The sequence below is a fragment of the Aquarana catesbeiana genome, linkage group LG04, assembly GCF_042186555.1.
Source record: "Aquarana catesbeiana isolate 2022-GZ linkage group LG04, ASM4218655v1, whole genome shotgun sequence".
Classification (NCBI taxonomy): Eukaryota; Metazoa; Chordata; class Amphibia; order Anura; family Ranidae; genus Aquarana; species Aquarana catesbeiana.
Genome location: NC_133327.1, coordinates 520,760,248 through 520,777,390, shown reverse-complemented (window position 1 = coordinate 520,777,390; position 17,143 = coordinate 520,760,248). Strand labels below are relative to the sequence as shown.

General features: G+C 40.9%; 1 protein-coding gene across 2 annotated transcripts in view; it reads left to right on the top strand.

The window, feature by feature from the left end:
* STRN (striatin) overlaps positions 1 to 7,748 on the top strand; it is a 181,829-nt gene extending 174,081 nt beyond the window's left edge. For both annotated transcript variants that reach the window (XM_073627787.1, XM_073627788.1), the window contains one exon: positions 1,477 to 7,748. In XM_073627787.1, coding sequence (XP_073483888.1) covers positions 1,477 to 1,646 — 170 coding nt within the window. In that variant the 3' untranslated portion in view covers positions 1,647 to 7,748. The remainder of the gene's footprint in view (positions 1 to 1,476) is intronic.
* Positions 7,749 to 17,143: the final 9,395 nt, after the last annotated feature.

Here is a 17,143-nt window from a genome sequence, read left to right as displayed (position 1 = left end):
GAGGAGTGGAAGAGGACTCCAGTGGCAACCTGTGAAGCTCTGCTAAACTCCATGCCCAAGAGGGTTAGGGCAGTGCTGGAAAATGATGGTGGCCGCACAAAATATTTACGCTTTTGTCCCAATTTGGACATTTTCACATAGGGGCGTGCTCGCTTTTGTTGCCAGAGGTTTAGGATTTAATGGCTGTGTGAGTTATTTTGAGGGGACAGCTAATTTACACTGTTATACAAGCTGTACACTCACTACTTTACATTGTAGCAAAGTGTAATTTCTTCAGTGTTGTCACATAAAAAGATATAATAAAATATTTACAAAATGTGAGGGGTGTACTCACTTTTGTGAGATACTGTATGCAGCTGCTCAGTGTTAAAGCCCACGTGCCAAGAAGCCACATATATGTGTACAGCCATCGGGAACAGGTTAAGAAAATGATTGCATGGGAATATGTGAAGGCAGTGATAACCTGAACTTATCCACTGTCCGCATTGCCAGCTTATAACGGATGGTGAGACATCAAATACTAAACAGTAGCACATGTATGAAATGATGCGTAGTCTCTCAAATGTTCTACAGTGCACATTTCTTCTGTGACAGCAAATTACTACTTCAGAAAATTAAATGACATAATTTGTCAAAAATAGATTACTGTAGCGAAAGTACAGGGCAAAAGAAGGTCATGCCATACATTTTGCTCATTGTAAAGGCTTTAAAATGGCACAGCATTGAATTGATTGTTAGAGCAAGGCTCAGTGTGTACATTATATACTTTCCATGCCTGACTCATGTTGGTTCAAGGTAAATGAAATTGTAGGCCAAGGGGGCACATGAGTGACTCAGTCTCTACTTTGTGAGCTGCTTGCATTGATAACTAGCAACCACTGAAAATGATAAATCAGCTATTATTATTATTATTATTATTATTATACAGGATTTGTATAGAGCCAACAGTTTGCGCGGTGCTTTAAAACAGTAGGGCAAACAGTACAGTTACAATGCAATTTGATACAGGAGGAATCAGGGGCCCTGCTTGTTAAAGCTTACAATCTAAAAGGGGGGGATCAAGTGATACAAAAGGTAATAACTGTGGGGGATGATCTGATTGAGAAAATAAAAGTTCAGTTAGTTGGAGGCAGGATAGGCTTCTCTGAAAAGTTTTGAGGGATCACCTAAAAGTGGACAGAGTAGTAGATATTCGGACAGATTGGGGTAGGGAAATTCAAAGGATGGGAGAAGTCCTGGAGGCGAACATGGGAGGAGGTGACAAAGAGAACAGTTTGGTATTTTGAGACTAGGTTAGTGATGTAGCTGGGGGCCAAGTTGTGGATGGCTTTCTAAGTTCTCCTTAGTTTGTTAAATTTAAGTAAATGGGTGAGTGGCAGAGAGGGGTAGTCTTGTAGTGACTATTTCAGAATCCTTTTGTCAGCCAGTTAAGTTTGGTTATTCTTTTACTAAGGTCTTTTTTTACTACTTTTACAGGCCATGACTGTTCTATACGTTTATGGAACTTGGAAAGCAAGACGTGCATACAGGAATTTACAGCTCATCGAAAGAAATCTGATGAATCAATCTACGACGTAGCATTCCACCCATCAAAATGCTACATAGCAAGTGCGGGCGCTGATGCCCTTGCCAAAGTTTTTGTATGACATCAATATTACTAGTAGCTTTTAATTTACCCAAGCAGCCACATGAAACCAGAGACATTTAACTAATGCCAGAAGATTTGATTTAGCCAGACTTTCTTCTCTTCTTGTGTTCAGCGATCAGGATAAGATACAAAAATTATGTTTTGGGTTTAGTTTTGTTGGGTGCTGTTTTCTAATCGAATGGTTTGTTCAGGGTGCTGTGAACTCATCTGGTGCTTGGCGCCAAGATTCTGTCTTGCAAATGATATTACAGTAGCAGAGTTTTATTTTTAAGAGTGCACATTTGACCAGGCAGGCCTGGATCAAATTAGCTCCCGTCTGCCAGTATGTATGGTGGCTGTAGCAACTGGAACAGATTATGGGAACGCTGACCATTGGAATGGCAAGTAACTACATGAAAGGAAACATGCCATGAGAGTTCTTACCATTTCTTTTCTTCACCAACCGCTCTAGCAAGTTTTTTTGAAAACCTGGACCTGCCCAAATCTATTTGTGCATCTTTCTGGTAAGCAACTGTTTAAGAAAGAGAAAATGAAAGTTCCTATCTCTTGGACAGATAATAGCACCTCAGATCAGTGTATAAAAGTACAATAGGACATGTTTTTTGACTACCGAGGTTTGTACCCTTCGAATGTACTTCTAGAAAACATATTCGGTTTCTGAGAGGGTAAATGCTTTTAATATAATACCCATGACATGCACCATCACAGACATAGTAATCTCCTCTTCTTTAGAATTGGCTTACAAATGTACAACTTTTTATTATTTCCTAAGTGATTTTGCTGCTTTTTTTGTTTCAGTGTACCTTTGGTACCCTAAAAAAAGGTTGTGTTTTTAGGATTGCTTTCATTCCATGAATCTACTCCAACATGTGACCTGTAGGGAGAAAAAAAAGATTAAAGCTGGAAAGTAAGATATTACATGAGTATCTTTTGGTAGGTTTTCCTCCCAGATAATACTGCATGTATGGCAGCATCTGAGGGTATCTCATTCGCTTTTACACCGAGAAAAGGCAGAGAGTAGAGCTCTACTCAAATACTTTTCACAAGGTAATCAATTGAAAGGAAAAGTGCTTGTGTGACATAAGGTTCAAAGTCAAATCTCATGCTGGCCATGCAAGGTGACATAAATATAGTGTAAGGTTGTTGTTGTGTTGGGTCATGGTACCATATTCATTAATGTACCAGAATCTTTACAGGTAAGGAATCAGACTTTGAGGTACCGGAGTACAACCAAATCTATAAAACACGTTTTTTTTTTTCACAGAAAAGTTAAAATCACATAGGATAAGACTACCAAAAAAACTGTTTTGCAAAGCTTACTAAATTGGATTGCACTTAAACCTCTATATACATCTTGCCATATAGCATTGACCAGTGGTATATGTGTATGTAGGGAGCTGAAACTATCACAAATGCATTGTATAGGAGTATATTCCTTGTCTTAAGATGCTAAATGTACAGTGAAATGGGAGCAGCTCAACAGGTTTCTCAGATAAAACAGGATCTGCTTCATCAGGAGTATATTGGAGGTGTATGCGATATAAGTATTTGTCAACCAATTGTACCATAGTTGGAACCGTGAAAAGCTCCCTCAGGCAAATGCAAGGGGCAATATAAAAAAAAATGGACCACCAGAGCTCCTATACCATGTTTAACACTCATTTAGCAGATATATGTATGGACGCTTTAGAAGCGATGTTCTTGTACAACACAGTATAAGATCTTTCATAGAAATTAGCAGGACCAGATTCCCCAATGCTTAAATGTAGAGCACATGGAGGGGCGTTAAAGGGCAATATGCACCTCAGGTCATAACAAAAGTCAATTACGGTCCAGATTCTCAGCATAGGGGGGACACCAAAGCAGCCCCATTGTTCTTATACGTAGCTAGTCTAGATCTATAGAGGTTTAAGTATAATACAATTTAGTGAGCTTTAAAAAAAAAAAAACATTTTATGGCACATGGTCTTAAGTGACTTTTTAAAGTGTTAACAAAGGCTTACTATTCTTAAAAAATGTCCCCTCCCCCTTTCCCTATCTATCCTGCATACATTGTATGAAAATCTGCTCCGGTCACGTGATTCAGTAGTTCTGGCTCCTTTGTAAAAGGGAGCACTTAACAGTAGCTTTGAATTCCTAGAGCCGTAAAGCCACACAAAGGCTCCCATGGTCCATTTGCGGTTGGCGCTCCCTCCTTTCCCCCGCAGCAGCTGTTCCCTGATACAGGTGAACTGGAACTGCTGGATTATGTGAGTGGACAGGATTAAAAATAGGGTATGTACACATCTTTTTTCATACAGAGTTTTAAAACAGAGTTGGCTAAACCAGCTGTAATATATTAATACAGTGTGTTTTTTTCAGCATAGTGCTTCAATATAATTTACTTATGATTTGTAAAATAAGTGCAGATTGCCACCAGCCCAAACGTTTTTGAGCTCATTCCAAAGGTCCCTAAACTTTGTATTCCACACTGAGATGTAACAAGCCAAGGTTTATTAACCAGTCAAGTTCCAGAACCATTTCCACATTTCAGCTATGGACCCAATAATTTGACAATAACGTTATTATGATACTGAAGAGAAGCAAGTTTTTTTTGGGGGGGTGGGGGTGTCAAAAAGGATTTCTTTTGGTGGTTTTGTATTGGCTTTTTTTTTTTTTTTTTCTTTTTTTTTTTTTTTTTTTTTTTTTAGCTTTCTAAGTATTTTAAAGGCAGCTTGAAAAAAATTTTCTTCCTTTTTTGATCAGCTTTCATTTTAAAAAATGGTGTGAAAGCTGAAGCTCGGGCACAAAAACTTGAATGTAAATATGTTCCTCAGTCAACAAAAAAAGGATATAAATACACTTTGTGTGCACCAAATACCATTCCAAACCTAAATATTACCTTGTAAAAATAGTGGGGACATCATCAGTGTGTTGCATATAAGCCTGTACATAGAGTAGAGCTGTGGAAAGGATCTAACAGGTTCACCTACTACAGGCTTCCTACGACAACAGCAGTGTGTGTGTACAAGACCACTCACCTTGCCTAGGAACCCAGGGCAGCCGTGACTGGTCTTAATACAGGAAACTCCTTCAGAGGCAACGTTGCACACAGCTGAAAGAGAACACAAAAACACACGCAAGAATACACAGGACTGTTGTATTAATGTTTGTTTATGCCGGAGTTCAGCTTTACTTTTAGTCTGTAAAGTGCCATTTTCCTAAAGACCCCATTTGGCATATATTTCTTTAACTTTTATGCTTAAAGACTTTTTTATTACTTTTTTTTATTGTTTGTATCAGAAACTCGTATGTAAAATAACAATTACTATATTGCAATTAGTTGCTGTGTTTGCTTACTTTACTGTGCACAAAGCAGGAGCACCTGGGTGCTTAAAAAGCAGTTCTATTTCACAGGTCTGGACTTCAGGGAGTCCTGACAGCTACATGCGGGTATGGGCTCATCAGGGAACAACTGTGCGACATACAAGCTACAGCCTGTGTCTTTAAACTAGGATCTATACTTGCTTTGGCTGACTATCAGGAATTATTTAGCATGATATAAAATGGTAGAACACTTATTTAAAAAAAATGTTTGTGCATACCATTCCTGATTAGAAGCAGCACAGCATTTTCAGACGTGACCGTGCCTAGGCACTTACCTTTCACTGGATTACAATGATGGCGTCATTAAACAGCCAGATCTAGGAACAGAAAGAGCTGCCTATTGATAATGTGTGGCCCCAATAACATGTTGGCCTCCTTGGGCCTAGACAAATTAGAAGAATGCCTACTGTTAGTGCTGTATCAATTACAACTGACTTACCTTGCAGTGTTTTGAAGGATAAGGCTGGCTATGTTTATATCCAGCATTTACTATTTAAATAGGCTAGACTCACACAGGTGTCAAACCGGCTTCTCTCCGGCTGTTACGGAACTACAAGTCCCATGAGGCATTGCAAGGCTCAGTTACAAGCATGACTCGCAAAGGCATGATGGGACTTGTAGTTCTGCAAGAGCCGGAGGGCCTCCAGTTTGACACCCCTGGGCTAGAGTGCAAGTAAGCCTTCACATCTATCCAGAATTATGCTTTCTTGGATTTAGCTGCAGTTACTAAATGTTACCAGGGTTTACTTTCATCGTTGCCTTTTGCACAGTCTTCATTGAATAAGCCTACTTGTATAAAAAACAGCACTCCAAAACTTTATGTAGTATACTAATTCTGTCAAAAGATTAGGGATTTTCTGCTTGTTCTTAAACATATAGGAAGTGTATTTCAGCCAATGTTCAGGCAGACAAAAACTTAGAACTTGCTGAGACTGCCTAAAGTTGCATAGCAAGGGACTGAATCAATGGTTGGGGGATCAGTGCTTTAGTAATAAAAATAACAAATTCTCTTGTTTCCATTTTTTCACAAACCATTTCTTTTCTCCAGAATTATTTACCTCACTTAAATTGCTTTGTAAAGATTCAATCTGTTTATATAAGGTGAACTAAAGGGATATCCTAAAACAAGACATTATATAACTTTATAAAATAAATATTGCAGCATTTTGTAATTATGCATGGTTCTGCTCATGCTTACCAAAGTTCTGCTTTCAAATACAGAAATGAAATTTATTCCCTTTTGAAAATATATTTCAGACATTGTAAATGTTTTGCTGACTGATAAATTATAGTTATTGTCAGTTTTCCCATATATCCAATTTTGCTGGACTGATATGAAGTGCTGGAACACCAAACCCATTCCAGCTGGCTGCATCATTTTATTAAATCACATGAATCCTTTTATAATATAGAAATGGACCATAAATCAAACACACTGATCTTTGGCTGTTGCCAAGAGATGCTCAGAACAGCTTGGGTAATTGAGAGCCTCTGTAACGTCATATTTATGTTGAAATAAATTGATAAACATCTATGAGTATATTAACGAATTGTACTGAAATACCACTAAATTAACCTAATTTTTTTTTTTTTTTTATTTCCGGTTTGTTAAAAGGAAAGTACAGTATGTGGCTTTTTACTTAGATGTTGAACTTGTGGATTATTTGTGTATTTGACTTTGGGTTTTTTTTCTTCTTTTTAGATAAAGTAATTGCAAAGATTTATTTGAAAATTCTAAAAAGCTATGTATATTATATATAAATATATATATATTGTAAACATATATTAAATGTGTCTAGTATGGGATGACTCTAAGGGGTTAATTTTAATCTTTTTGTATTGAGTTCTCATGTGTACACAAAAGATGATGGTATGGGTATGAGTATTTTGCTGTTACATACTATATACAACTACAGCTGTTTCAATTTGATGTACATACATCTTAAGTTGGCATGCTTGTTTTACTGACTGTAACATTTAGTTGATTAGAATTTGAATGTAAGTAAAAACTGGCTATGTAAACTCAAACCACAAAACCACCTGTTGCTATATTGTCGTTTAATTAGAAGCGAGATTGAAGCGAATGGAAGGTGCCTTTTTATTAGAAAACGCCTTATGTTTAAGGTAAACTGCTGATGAGTTTGTTACCATCTTCCATTAGAATTCAGAATCTGTGATGTACACATACCAGGAATAAACACAGGGGGAAAAAAAACCTCCTCTAAAGACTTTGAAACTTGGACGATAAATGTACACCTGCCCCGGCCACCTTATTTTTAATATTGATTAATTGAAAATAAAACTTTTTTTTTTTCCAAGTGTGATGTATTGCCATATATTTTGGTTGAATCATGAATTGCACACTTCTACATCTTTTTGAGATTTGAAACCTGCAGGAATGCTGCATTTTTCTTAGCACCATTATTTTGTGAATCTGTACATAGCTAACAATACATTTGAACTGTAGAAATTTAAAAGCACTGAAATTTTAGTTTTATTATCTACGATGTTATATCAAACGGCTCACAGTTTTGTTAAATATCCTTTGAATTTCTGAATATTGGTGATGTGAACTGAAATATAGACAAAGCGCTGGGTTAACTGGCAGTGGTTTATTTTTAATTTGCAAATCAATAAAGGGAAAACACATTCAAAATATGTATTCTAATCAATACACTTTTTATAGCATTTGTTTTGAAATGAATATATGTTGATAAAATGACAAGTAATGTTACATGTTCTTGTTGTGTAATTTATTTACTTGCACACATCGTTGTTTTTTAAAATTTTGAGCGGAGAAGCTCTCACTAGTTCACATATTCACCTTTTCAGTTATATATAAACAGGGGAAGAAAAAAAAAACACCCCTCTTGACGAATGCATGGAGATGAATGCTTCCTGTGTTCCTTTCTAGAAAAAAAAAAAAATAATTTGTAGATCTTAAAATACTTCCTCTTACCACAAAGCGGTAAATCCATGGTTGACAGGCCAGTTTCTCTTCTCCTAGTGGGGAGGCTACTAATTGTGCCTCATACTTGAAAAATGCCTTCTGCTGATCTTTTTGGAATTAAAGAATTAATATAAATTATAGAAAATCTCAGCCTTTTTTTTTTTTATTCCTAACAATTGTAGCAAGTCCTCTCCTGTGCTTAAACCATTTATTATTTCCTGTAAAATTGCCTCTCTACAATAAAACCCGTTGAAGCTGCAGCAGCTACCTTAACCTCTTGCCGACAAGCCGCCGCAGTTTTACTGCGACAGAATGGCACGGCTGGGCGAAACGACTTAATGTTACGCTGCTTCGACTTTTTTGGCCACTAGGGGTGCGCGCCCACGGCATGTACACGGAGCCGATGCGGCTGCGGGCCCCCGCGATCGCTCGTGACAGGGCGAGAACCGGGATCTGTGTGTGTAATCACACAGATCCCGTTTTTTTCAGGGGAGAGGAGACCGTGTGTTCATACTATGAATGAACACCGATCTCTCTCTCTCTCTCTCTCTCTCTCTCTCTCTCTCTCTCTTTCCTGCTAAACAGTCCCATCCCCCACAGTTAGAAACACACAGGGAACACAGTTAACCCCTTGATTGCCCCCTAGTGTTAACCCCTTCCCTGCCACTGACATTTACACAGTAATCGGTGCATTTTTGTAGCACTGATCACTGTATAATTGTCAATGGTGTCAGAAGTGTCTGCCATAATGTCGCAGTCCCAATAAAAATCACAGATTACCGCCATTACTAGTAAAAACAAAAATTTTTTTTTTAAAAATGCCATAAATCTATCCCCTATTTTGTAGACGCTATAACTTTTGCGCAAACCAATCAATATACGCTTATTGCAAATTTTTTTTTTTTTTTTTAAATATGTAGAATACACACACATTTGTTATTGTACATCACGAGACACCGAGCCATAGTAGTTACTATGTGGGTTATAGGCCACCTTCAGGTGATGGACTCTGGCACACCCTAAGACAGGAAGTCCACTCCCTATATAACCCCTCCCACTACTAGGAGTACCTAATTTTTTTCGCCAGTGTCTTAGGCGTTGGTCACGAGTAAAGATGTGCTGTGCTGAGCTCCACTGGAAGATTCCTTTGCTGGGGCAAGCTATGCACCCGGATCCATTCAAAGTGTCTTTTCCAGGCCTAATTGAATGGTAACCGGGCCTCGTGTCTGAAGAAACAAGGTTTTGCCTGTAACACTTCTCTTTTTAGAGAGCTGGACCCTGGGATCCAGAGCTTTTGGTTTTTTCAGCTGTAATGTTTTACTGGTGGGGTTACAGGTTTACAGGTCCAGGAGTGTGGGTTCCCCGGTTCCTGAAGGTTTGGTAACGGAGCCCATGAAATGTCTCCTTTAAAAAAATAAATGTTGTCATGCCTAAGAGTCACCACTGGGGGCTGTATAGAGCATGTACCTTGCCATGCTTTCCTCAGAGATCACGCTGTGCAGCAGAAACAGCAGGCTTCCCTCCGGCGAGCAGCTCAGACCTCCGGTAAGATTGGGGGGGGTTTCTTCACTGAATCACCCCCCACCTGGTCCAAGCTTCCCCTCTTCTTAGAAAGGGGGAAGCCAAAAAACGATCGGCGATGCCGCTCCGTTTGTTTCCCCGCCCCTGCACGGCGGCCGGTCTCGGGTCTCCTCGCCATTTCCCTCCCTACACAAAAGCCGATCCCGTCAGATCGGAGGCTGCGTTCGTGCGGGAAAACCCTCTGTTGAAAAAATAGAGGGTGAAGGCGCGATGTGACGGAAGGGGCGGGGGTTAGCGCGGAGTTGGCATCTTGCAATGTCTAGCATGGGAGTTTAAAAGCCCCATTTTTGCTGGCTTCAGATGGAGGGACAAAGAGCAAAAAGGGGCATGTAAGAGGGTGGTGACACAGGCATTCCCTTGGCACATTTACTAAAAGCATCAGGCTGAGCGTTAATAGCAGCGGCAGTAGCTGGACTATTTGCTCAAGCAGTGGATGCGATTTCTTCTGGTAGTACCTCTGCATTTGTGCATCAGGCTATAGTCAGAAGAGGGTGTTGAAACGCCCCCAAAAAAGGGCTAAAAGGGTCTCCCTCAAGCTCTGGAAAGCCTACTTATCTCTACAATGGCATCCTTCCCTGAGAGGGGGTGGCTTGGTCAGAGTGAGCATTGGGGCCATGAAATCTTTGCAATTGTTTTCAACACTGCAGCCCCTGTCTATTTTACTAAAGAGGTTTTTTCCCTCAGCCATGAAATGGTTGAAAAAAAAAGGTTAGCGGCTTTAATCTCATCTCAGTGTGGGACAAAATGCGACAGGTTCCCTTCCATTACCCAGGACCCTCAAACTGAGGAACTGGGGGCGGGAAAAGATGAACTTCCCTCAGGGGACCATGGTGAGGCTGATGACTCCTCTTCTGAGGGGTCCAATGCGGGGGGATCTGCTTCACAATCTGTAAGATTGATGGTGCAATTTTTTACTGAATGGTCCACTCCACATTTATGTACCCTTAACTGAGTGTTTGGGTTCACTAAAGGCTCCTCAAGCTGTGCATGCCTTTCCTGTCCATTCATTGCTGGAAAAGCTTTTTGTATCTGAGTGGGATCACCCGGATAAGCATTTTTTCCTTCCTAAAAAGTTTACACACTTTATCCTATGGAGGAAAAAATTCAGGTGGGGATACCAGCAATTGACGCTGCTATATCCTCTGTGAATAAAAGTTTGACTTGTCCGGCAGACAATGCTCAAATGCTTAGGGATCCAATGGATAAAAAGTTGGATTTCCTATTAAACACTTTTTCCTCTAGCAGGTTGAGTGTTTCAGCCTGCGCTGACAGTAATTGGTCAATCCTTGAGAGACCAGTTTAAACAGGTGCTCAAAGTTATCCTGTTCAGCAGGCCCAGGATCTGGCAAGCTACTAGCAGCTTTATGCTTGCAATAGTCGCTATGAGAGATTCTATACTTCAGGCCTCACGCCTTTCGCTAAGCGCCATGCAAGAAGCTCCTGGCTAGTTTTTTTTTTTGCGGTGAAACGGCTGGGGATGATTTGGGTAATACATCCAAAGAATTTCTAGTGGAAAGTATCCGTTTGCCATTTAAGAAAAGGAGTAAATGTATTTCATTTTAACAAGCTCCTTCTCCAGTGCCCAGGGCATCAGCCTCCAGGCAGTCACGACGGCCTCCGCTGTCAAGTTCAAGAGGTGATCCTCAATGTCAACCCCAGGGACAAAACAAGTCTTGGGGGAGGAAACCTACAAAATACTAAAGCCTCCTTATGAGGAGGGGGAATACTTCTGCAGTTCTCAAGGGTCTGGCAGGAAGAGTGTCGACAGATAGGGGGCTTCCTCAGTAGTTCCAGGGTACAAACTGGAGTTCCAAGAGTTCATGTCTTCTCATTTTCTCGGATCAAACGTTCCTAAGGATCCAGAGAAAATTAGGTTTTTCTTTTAGGCATTGGACCATCTTTTGGCAAAAGGTGATCATGGTGGTCCCCATGAAAGAGCAGGGGTTGGGGTTTTGTTCAAACCTTTTTTCACGATGCCAAAAACCGAATGGGTGTGTCAAACCCATTCTGGATCTCAAAAATCTAAACGGTTCCTGAATATCCGCTCTTTTATTTCGCATGGAGTCAATGCAATCAGTTGTCTCCATCCTCCAGGGAGAACTTCTGGCATCAATCGACATCAAGGATGCATACCTCCATGTGCCTATTTCCCTGCTCACAAGTAATATCTACTTTCAAGGTAGAAAATCTTTATTCTCAGTTTGTAGCTCTGCTTTTTCGGTCTAGCTACTGCACCTTGAGTGCTTACAAAGGTTCTGGCTAGGGTTGTCCCAATACCACTTTTTTAAGACCGAGTACAAGTACCGATACTATTTTTCAAGTACTCGCCGATATCAATTACCGATTACTTTTTTTAATGTCATGTGACAGTTTGACTAATGGGCACTGATAGGTGGCACTGACTGATGGGCATTGATAGGTGGCACTGATAGGTAGCACTGACAAGTGGGACTTATGGGCCCTGATAGATGGGCATTGATAGATGGGCAATGACAGAAATATGGCACTTATGGGCACTGATAGATGGCACTGATAGGCAGCACTTATGGGCAGGCACTGAAATGCAGCACTGATTGGCAACTGCATAATAAATTACATGAATGATGAGAGGAGAGGAAGGATTTTGCAATGCTATATGGCATATAGCATTGCAAAATCTTTCCTTGCCTCTCATCAGTCATATCATTTAACATCTAGTTAAGTATGCTGCAATGCCCATATTGGTACACCTTACACTTGGCTGCAGTAAGCCAGCAGCGGACATCTTGTTATACCCAGCCCATATAGTTCAGGCTGAGTGTAACAAGATGTCTGCTGCTGGCTTACTGCAGCCGAGTGCAGCGTTTACCAAGATGGGCGTCGCGATGTTTACCCTCCGGCGACACGGAATGTCACTTCCTGTACTGAATGTGACGGCTCCGGTCACCGTCGTGGAAGAAATATGCAGCGGTGCCCTGCCACCTTGCCCCGGCCAGCTTTCCCTCCTGTTCCACTGCTAGTTGACGGAATTGTCCTGTCCGTTTCCAATCCGAGAATTCCTATCAGCAGTCTTCATTCTAGGAATAGAAAATTAGCAGGCGGACTACTTGAGTCACCAGCAGTTGTTCCCGGGAGAATGGTTCCTTCACCCTGATATCTTCCTGTCAATATGTCAAAGATGGGGAATCTCAGACGTAGATCTGTTTGCGTCCAGGTTCAACAAAGAAATAGACAACTTTGTGTCAAGAACAAAGGATCTGCTAGCATGCGGAACAGATGCCTTGCTATTCCCGTGGAATCAGTTCTCACTGATTTATGCATTCCCTTCTATTCTGCCTGCATCCATGACTTCTTCGCAGGATCAAGCAGGAAGGGAAGTCGGTGATTCTTGTGGCCCAGGAGATCTTAGTATGATCTTGGTATGCAGCGGTCATAAGGATGGCGGTAGGGGTCCCATGGACCCTACCACCACGTCCAGACCTTCTCTCGCAATTCCATCCTACCTTCCAAAGCTAAATTTAAGGGTTTGGCTATTGAGTCCCACATTCTGAAGAAACATGGGCTGTCAAGTTCAGTGGTATCTACCTTGGTCAATACAAGAAAGCCGGCCTCCAGTATCACATATTATAGAGTCTGAAAGGCATATGTTTCCTGGGTTAAATCCAGGGGTTGGCACCCCAGGAGGTATGTCATAGGTAAAATTCTTGACTTTCTGCAGATGGGGTTAGAAATTAAGCTGGCTTTGAGTACTTTCAAAGGCCAGGTCTCTGCCTTATCGGTATTGTTTCAACGACCACTTGCTTCTCATTCTTTGGTTTGTAGTTTTTTTTCAGGGGGTAACGCGGCTTAATCCCCCGGTTAGGTCACCCCCTGAACCCTTGAGACTTGAATTTAGGTCTGTCGGCATTACAAAAACAGCCTTTCTTTATTGTACATCATAGGACACAGAGCTTCAAGTAATTACTTGGTGGGTTATGGGCCTACCTTCAAGGTGTTGACACTGGTATAACCAATACAGGAAATTGACTCCCCTATATAACCCCTCCTCCTTCCAGGAGTCCTCGTTTTTTTTCGCCAGTGTCTAAGGTGTTGGTCACAAGTGAAGATGTGCTCTGAGGAGCTTCAGGGAGGGATCTCTGCTGGATTTAAAAAACCTCCACAACTGGATCCATCCTCGCCACTGAGGCCATAGGATGGTACCTGGGCCTCGCATTGAAGAACGAGGTTTTGCCTGTAAACTTCTCTTTGAGAGCTGGACCCTAGGAACCAGGACTCTTTTTGGTTTTTCATATTACCTAAAGTTGTTCTTGAGGGGTGCTATACAGGTCCAAAGGAGCGGAACCCCTATTGAAAGGGCCCCAGTCTTTGAAGGTTTAACTACGCTGCCCGCCGTGATGGGAGAAAGTTGGATCTGTCTGTTAAATTAGCAGTATCCTGCAGCGAGAATAAGGTAAGCGGAGAAGCCTAGGAACTGTAAAAAGTCCACCTATGCCTTTTTCTCCCAAAAAAAATACATACATATATATATATATATATATATATATATATATATATATAACTGTATGCCTTAAAATGTCTCCTCTAGAGGGAGTATATTACACTTACCTAGTACGATGCTTTTTCAGCAGCTCTGTGTCTGGCTATAGCAGCGGGTGTGGTCCCTGCAGCCAGAGGGGAGTTCCTAATTGAACAGATTGGTGTTCCTCTTCTGAGGGATCTAAAGGGGTTACAGCAGTAGTTTATGAACATACAAAACCAGCCATTTGCATTTTTTTTGTATAAAGTCTTTCTTTAAAACTAGGACCTTAAGAAACCCCGCTGATAAAAATTCCCCTCCCCCTCCCCCTCCCCTCTCCTCCTGGAGAGGTGCGGTAACAGCTGACACTTATGTGTAATCAGGTTCTCACCTGAGGCTTAACACAGACGCTCTCAGTTCATATGCTGAAGACAGAAGTCTGTCACACTAAGACACAGGAGCGCTGGGCATGTAAAGGTGTGTAAACAGGCATTTCCAGCACAGGAAATATTACGGTACTCAGCATCAAAGGCTGATCCTTATGGTGACATTGTTTTCTTTTGCTAAAACTATTGTTCAGCAAATACCATAATTTGTTAAAGTGCCTCTGCTGTTGTGCTTAGCACATTTGATTTCCAGTGTACCACAAAGGTACCAAGGATTCCACCCCCAGGCGCTGGGAACGCCAGTCATGCCTCCACACTGTCATCCTCTCCGGAGATACCTGACATGGCAAGCCAGGGTGAATCATTGGAAGCAAGTGGTGGTGCAACTGCTTCTCACACTTCAGCCCCTGTGTATGTGACTGAAGATGCATTCTCCTCTGCCCTGTTGGGCTTAGAAGAAGCGGCTTTAATCGTATTCTCCATCCAAGAGGGTAGAAAGCATGCTAGATCCCCCACCTCAAACCCCTTTTTCCAAGGGAACAGTGGGCACAGGATGAGGTGTTATCCTCATGTGATCACGGGGAAAAACAAGCCAAATTTTCCTCTGCGGAGGAAACAACAGTTGATGAACCTTATGCAACCTCACAATCTGACAGATTGATGGTACAAACTCTTACAGAGATGGTTCATTCCACTTTTTATTCTACTCCTAACAGAGTAAGCTGAAAGTCCAGGTCCCTTCTTTGTTTTTTTTTTAAATAAAAAAAAAAAACCTTTTACAGCGCTTATTTATGCTGAATGGGATCATCTGGATAAGCATTTTTTCCCTCCAAAGAGTTTCTCAGTTCTCTATCATCATGGAGGAAAAATTCACAAAGGTTGGAAAGTACCAGCGGTAGACGCTGCAATTTCCAGCATCAATAAAGATGCATAATTGCTTAAGCATCTAACATATAAGGAGTTGGAATTTTTTTGTTAAAATCCTCCTACCAATGGCGCTATGTTTCGCCATAGATGCCATAAAGGACCCTATCCACCAGGCGTCTGGCCTTGCGCTTGTGCTAAAACACATGCTTAGGACCCTGTGGTTAAAAAGGTTGGTCAGCCGAAGCATCTTGCAAAAAAGGGTGTCTGACTAGTTTCCCTTTTCATTGGGGAAGGTTTGGTGAAATACATCCAAATGATTTCTAGCAGTAAAGCTCTTTTGTCCAGTAGAAGGTATAAATATCCTTTTATTTAAAGTGAAGCCACAACAGCTCACAGGTTAAGTACTCTGACGGCCAGTGCAGCCATGGGAGACTTCCTGACAGACATGGGTTCAGATCCACATGTCGGCGTTCACTAGTGAAGGAGCCACTCCTCACAGGTTAACTACTGTGATGGCCAGCGTAGCCATGGGAGGCTTCCTGAAAGACGTGGGACCTCGTCCTCACGTTGGCTCCTTGTGACCTTGGACAAGTCACTTAAACAGATTCCTTCCCCTACGCAGGGGCAGCTGCCTCTAGGGCATGATTTCCAAGAAATACTGTTCAGATCTGTGTGACTTCAAGGTAGTCCCTGCACTACTTTGGTACCACTTTGATGTGACTTGAGGTCCATAGAAATGGTGGAAACAACCTGCGCTAATGAGCAATACGTGATGGAAAAATATTAAAATAATATTCACAAAGTGCAGCTGCAAAAAAAAACTACAAATATCCATGAAGTGATAAACATATATATAAAACTTAAGTGCGCTAGCAGTAATATAATTGAAGAGTGCCTAGGAGACACAATGAATGTGTGAATCCCAGCAAAAATGATAACGACAACAAGTGCATAAAGTCATTACCCAAAAAACCAACAAATATTAAAATATACTGAAAATAAGTAATCACACATCAAAACAACTTATAATCAGTCCATGACTGGGTTTACAAAAATGAGTAGAAAAGAAAAGAAAAAGTCCACTTAGTATGTCTCATCACTGAACCATGAGAACTGATGAGCTAAAGAGACTCTTATCGAATGTACATTGATTGCAGAAAAGGGAGTAATAGATGTGCGCTTACCCCAATTGTTGGACCTCCTCTATGGCAAGGTCGTATGGGCTTGCAGATATAACCCTCTGCAGGGACAGAATGTTGATATCCGGGTCTTGACAGCATGTACCACCGACTCCAGTATGGTCCGGATAGTCCAACTGCTCCAACATCAGAGGGGGGACTCAGGGATGGAAGAGTCCATAATCAGGAAACAAACATAAGGAGAAGAACTCCAATAGTGTAATAACGTTTGGGGTTTTATTGGTTAAAATAAACCACAGATATACATTTAAAAATTCCAATAAGGAAAAATATTTCTCTAAAAAAGCCGGCATAAAACAAAGGCAGAACGCCCGTGCAAATAAGAACTTCGGAACACGTGAAGTTCTTAAGTTTTTAAGTTTCTATTGTTCTTCCTTTTTTTGAGTTGTAAATTGTAAAAGGATAGGCCGAGTTTTGCTCTGGCTGTCAGGTTAAAATTTGAACCATTTTTTGGCGAAATCCCAAAGATATAATGGTCCCATTTTTTATTCTTATTTATTATTCATTTTTTTTATTTTGTCTATGCACAACCCAACTAATGAATTTGCACCCCTTTTTTATCAATTTTAAGGTATTTTTATTTTTACTTCTATTTTCAGATATACAGTGCATTAAAATATTTTTTTATTATACTAAGTGGATGGTTAACTT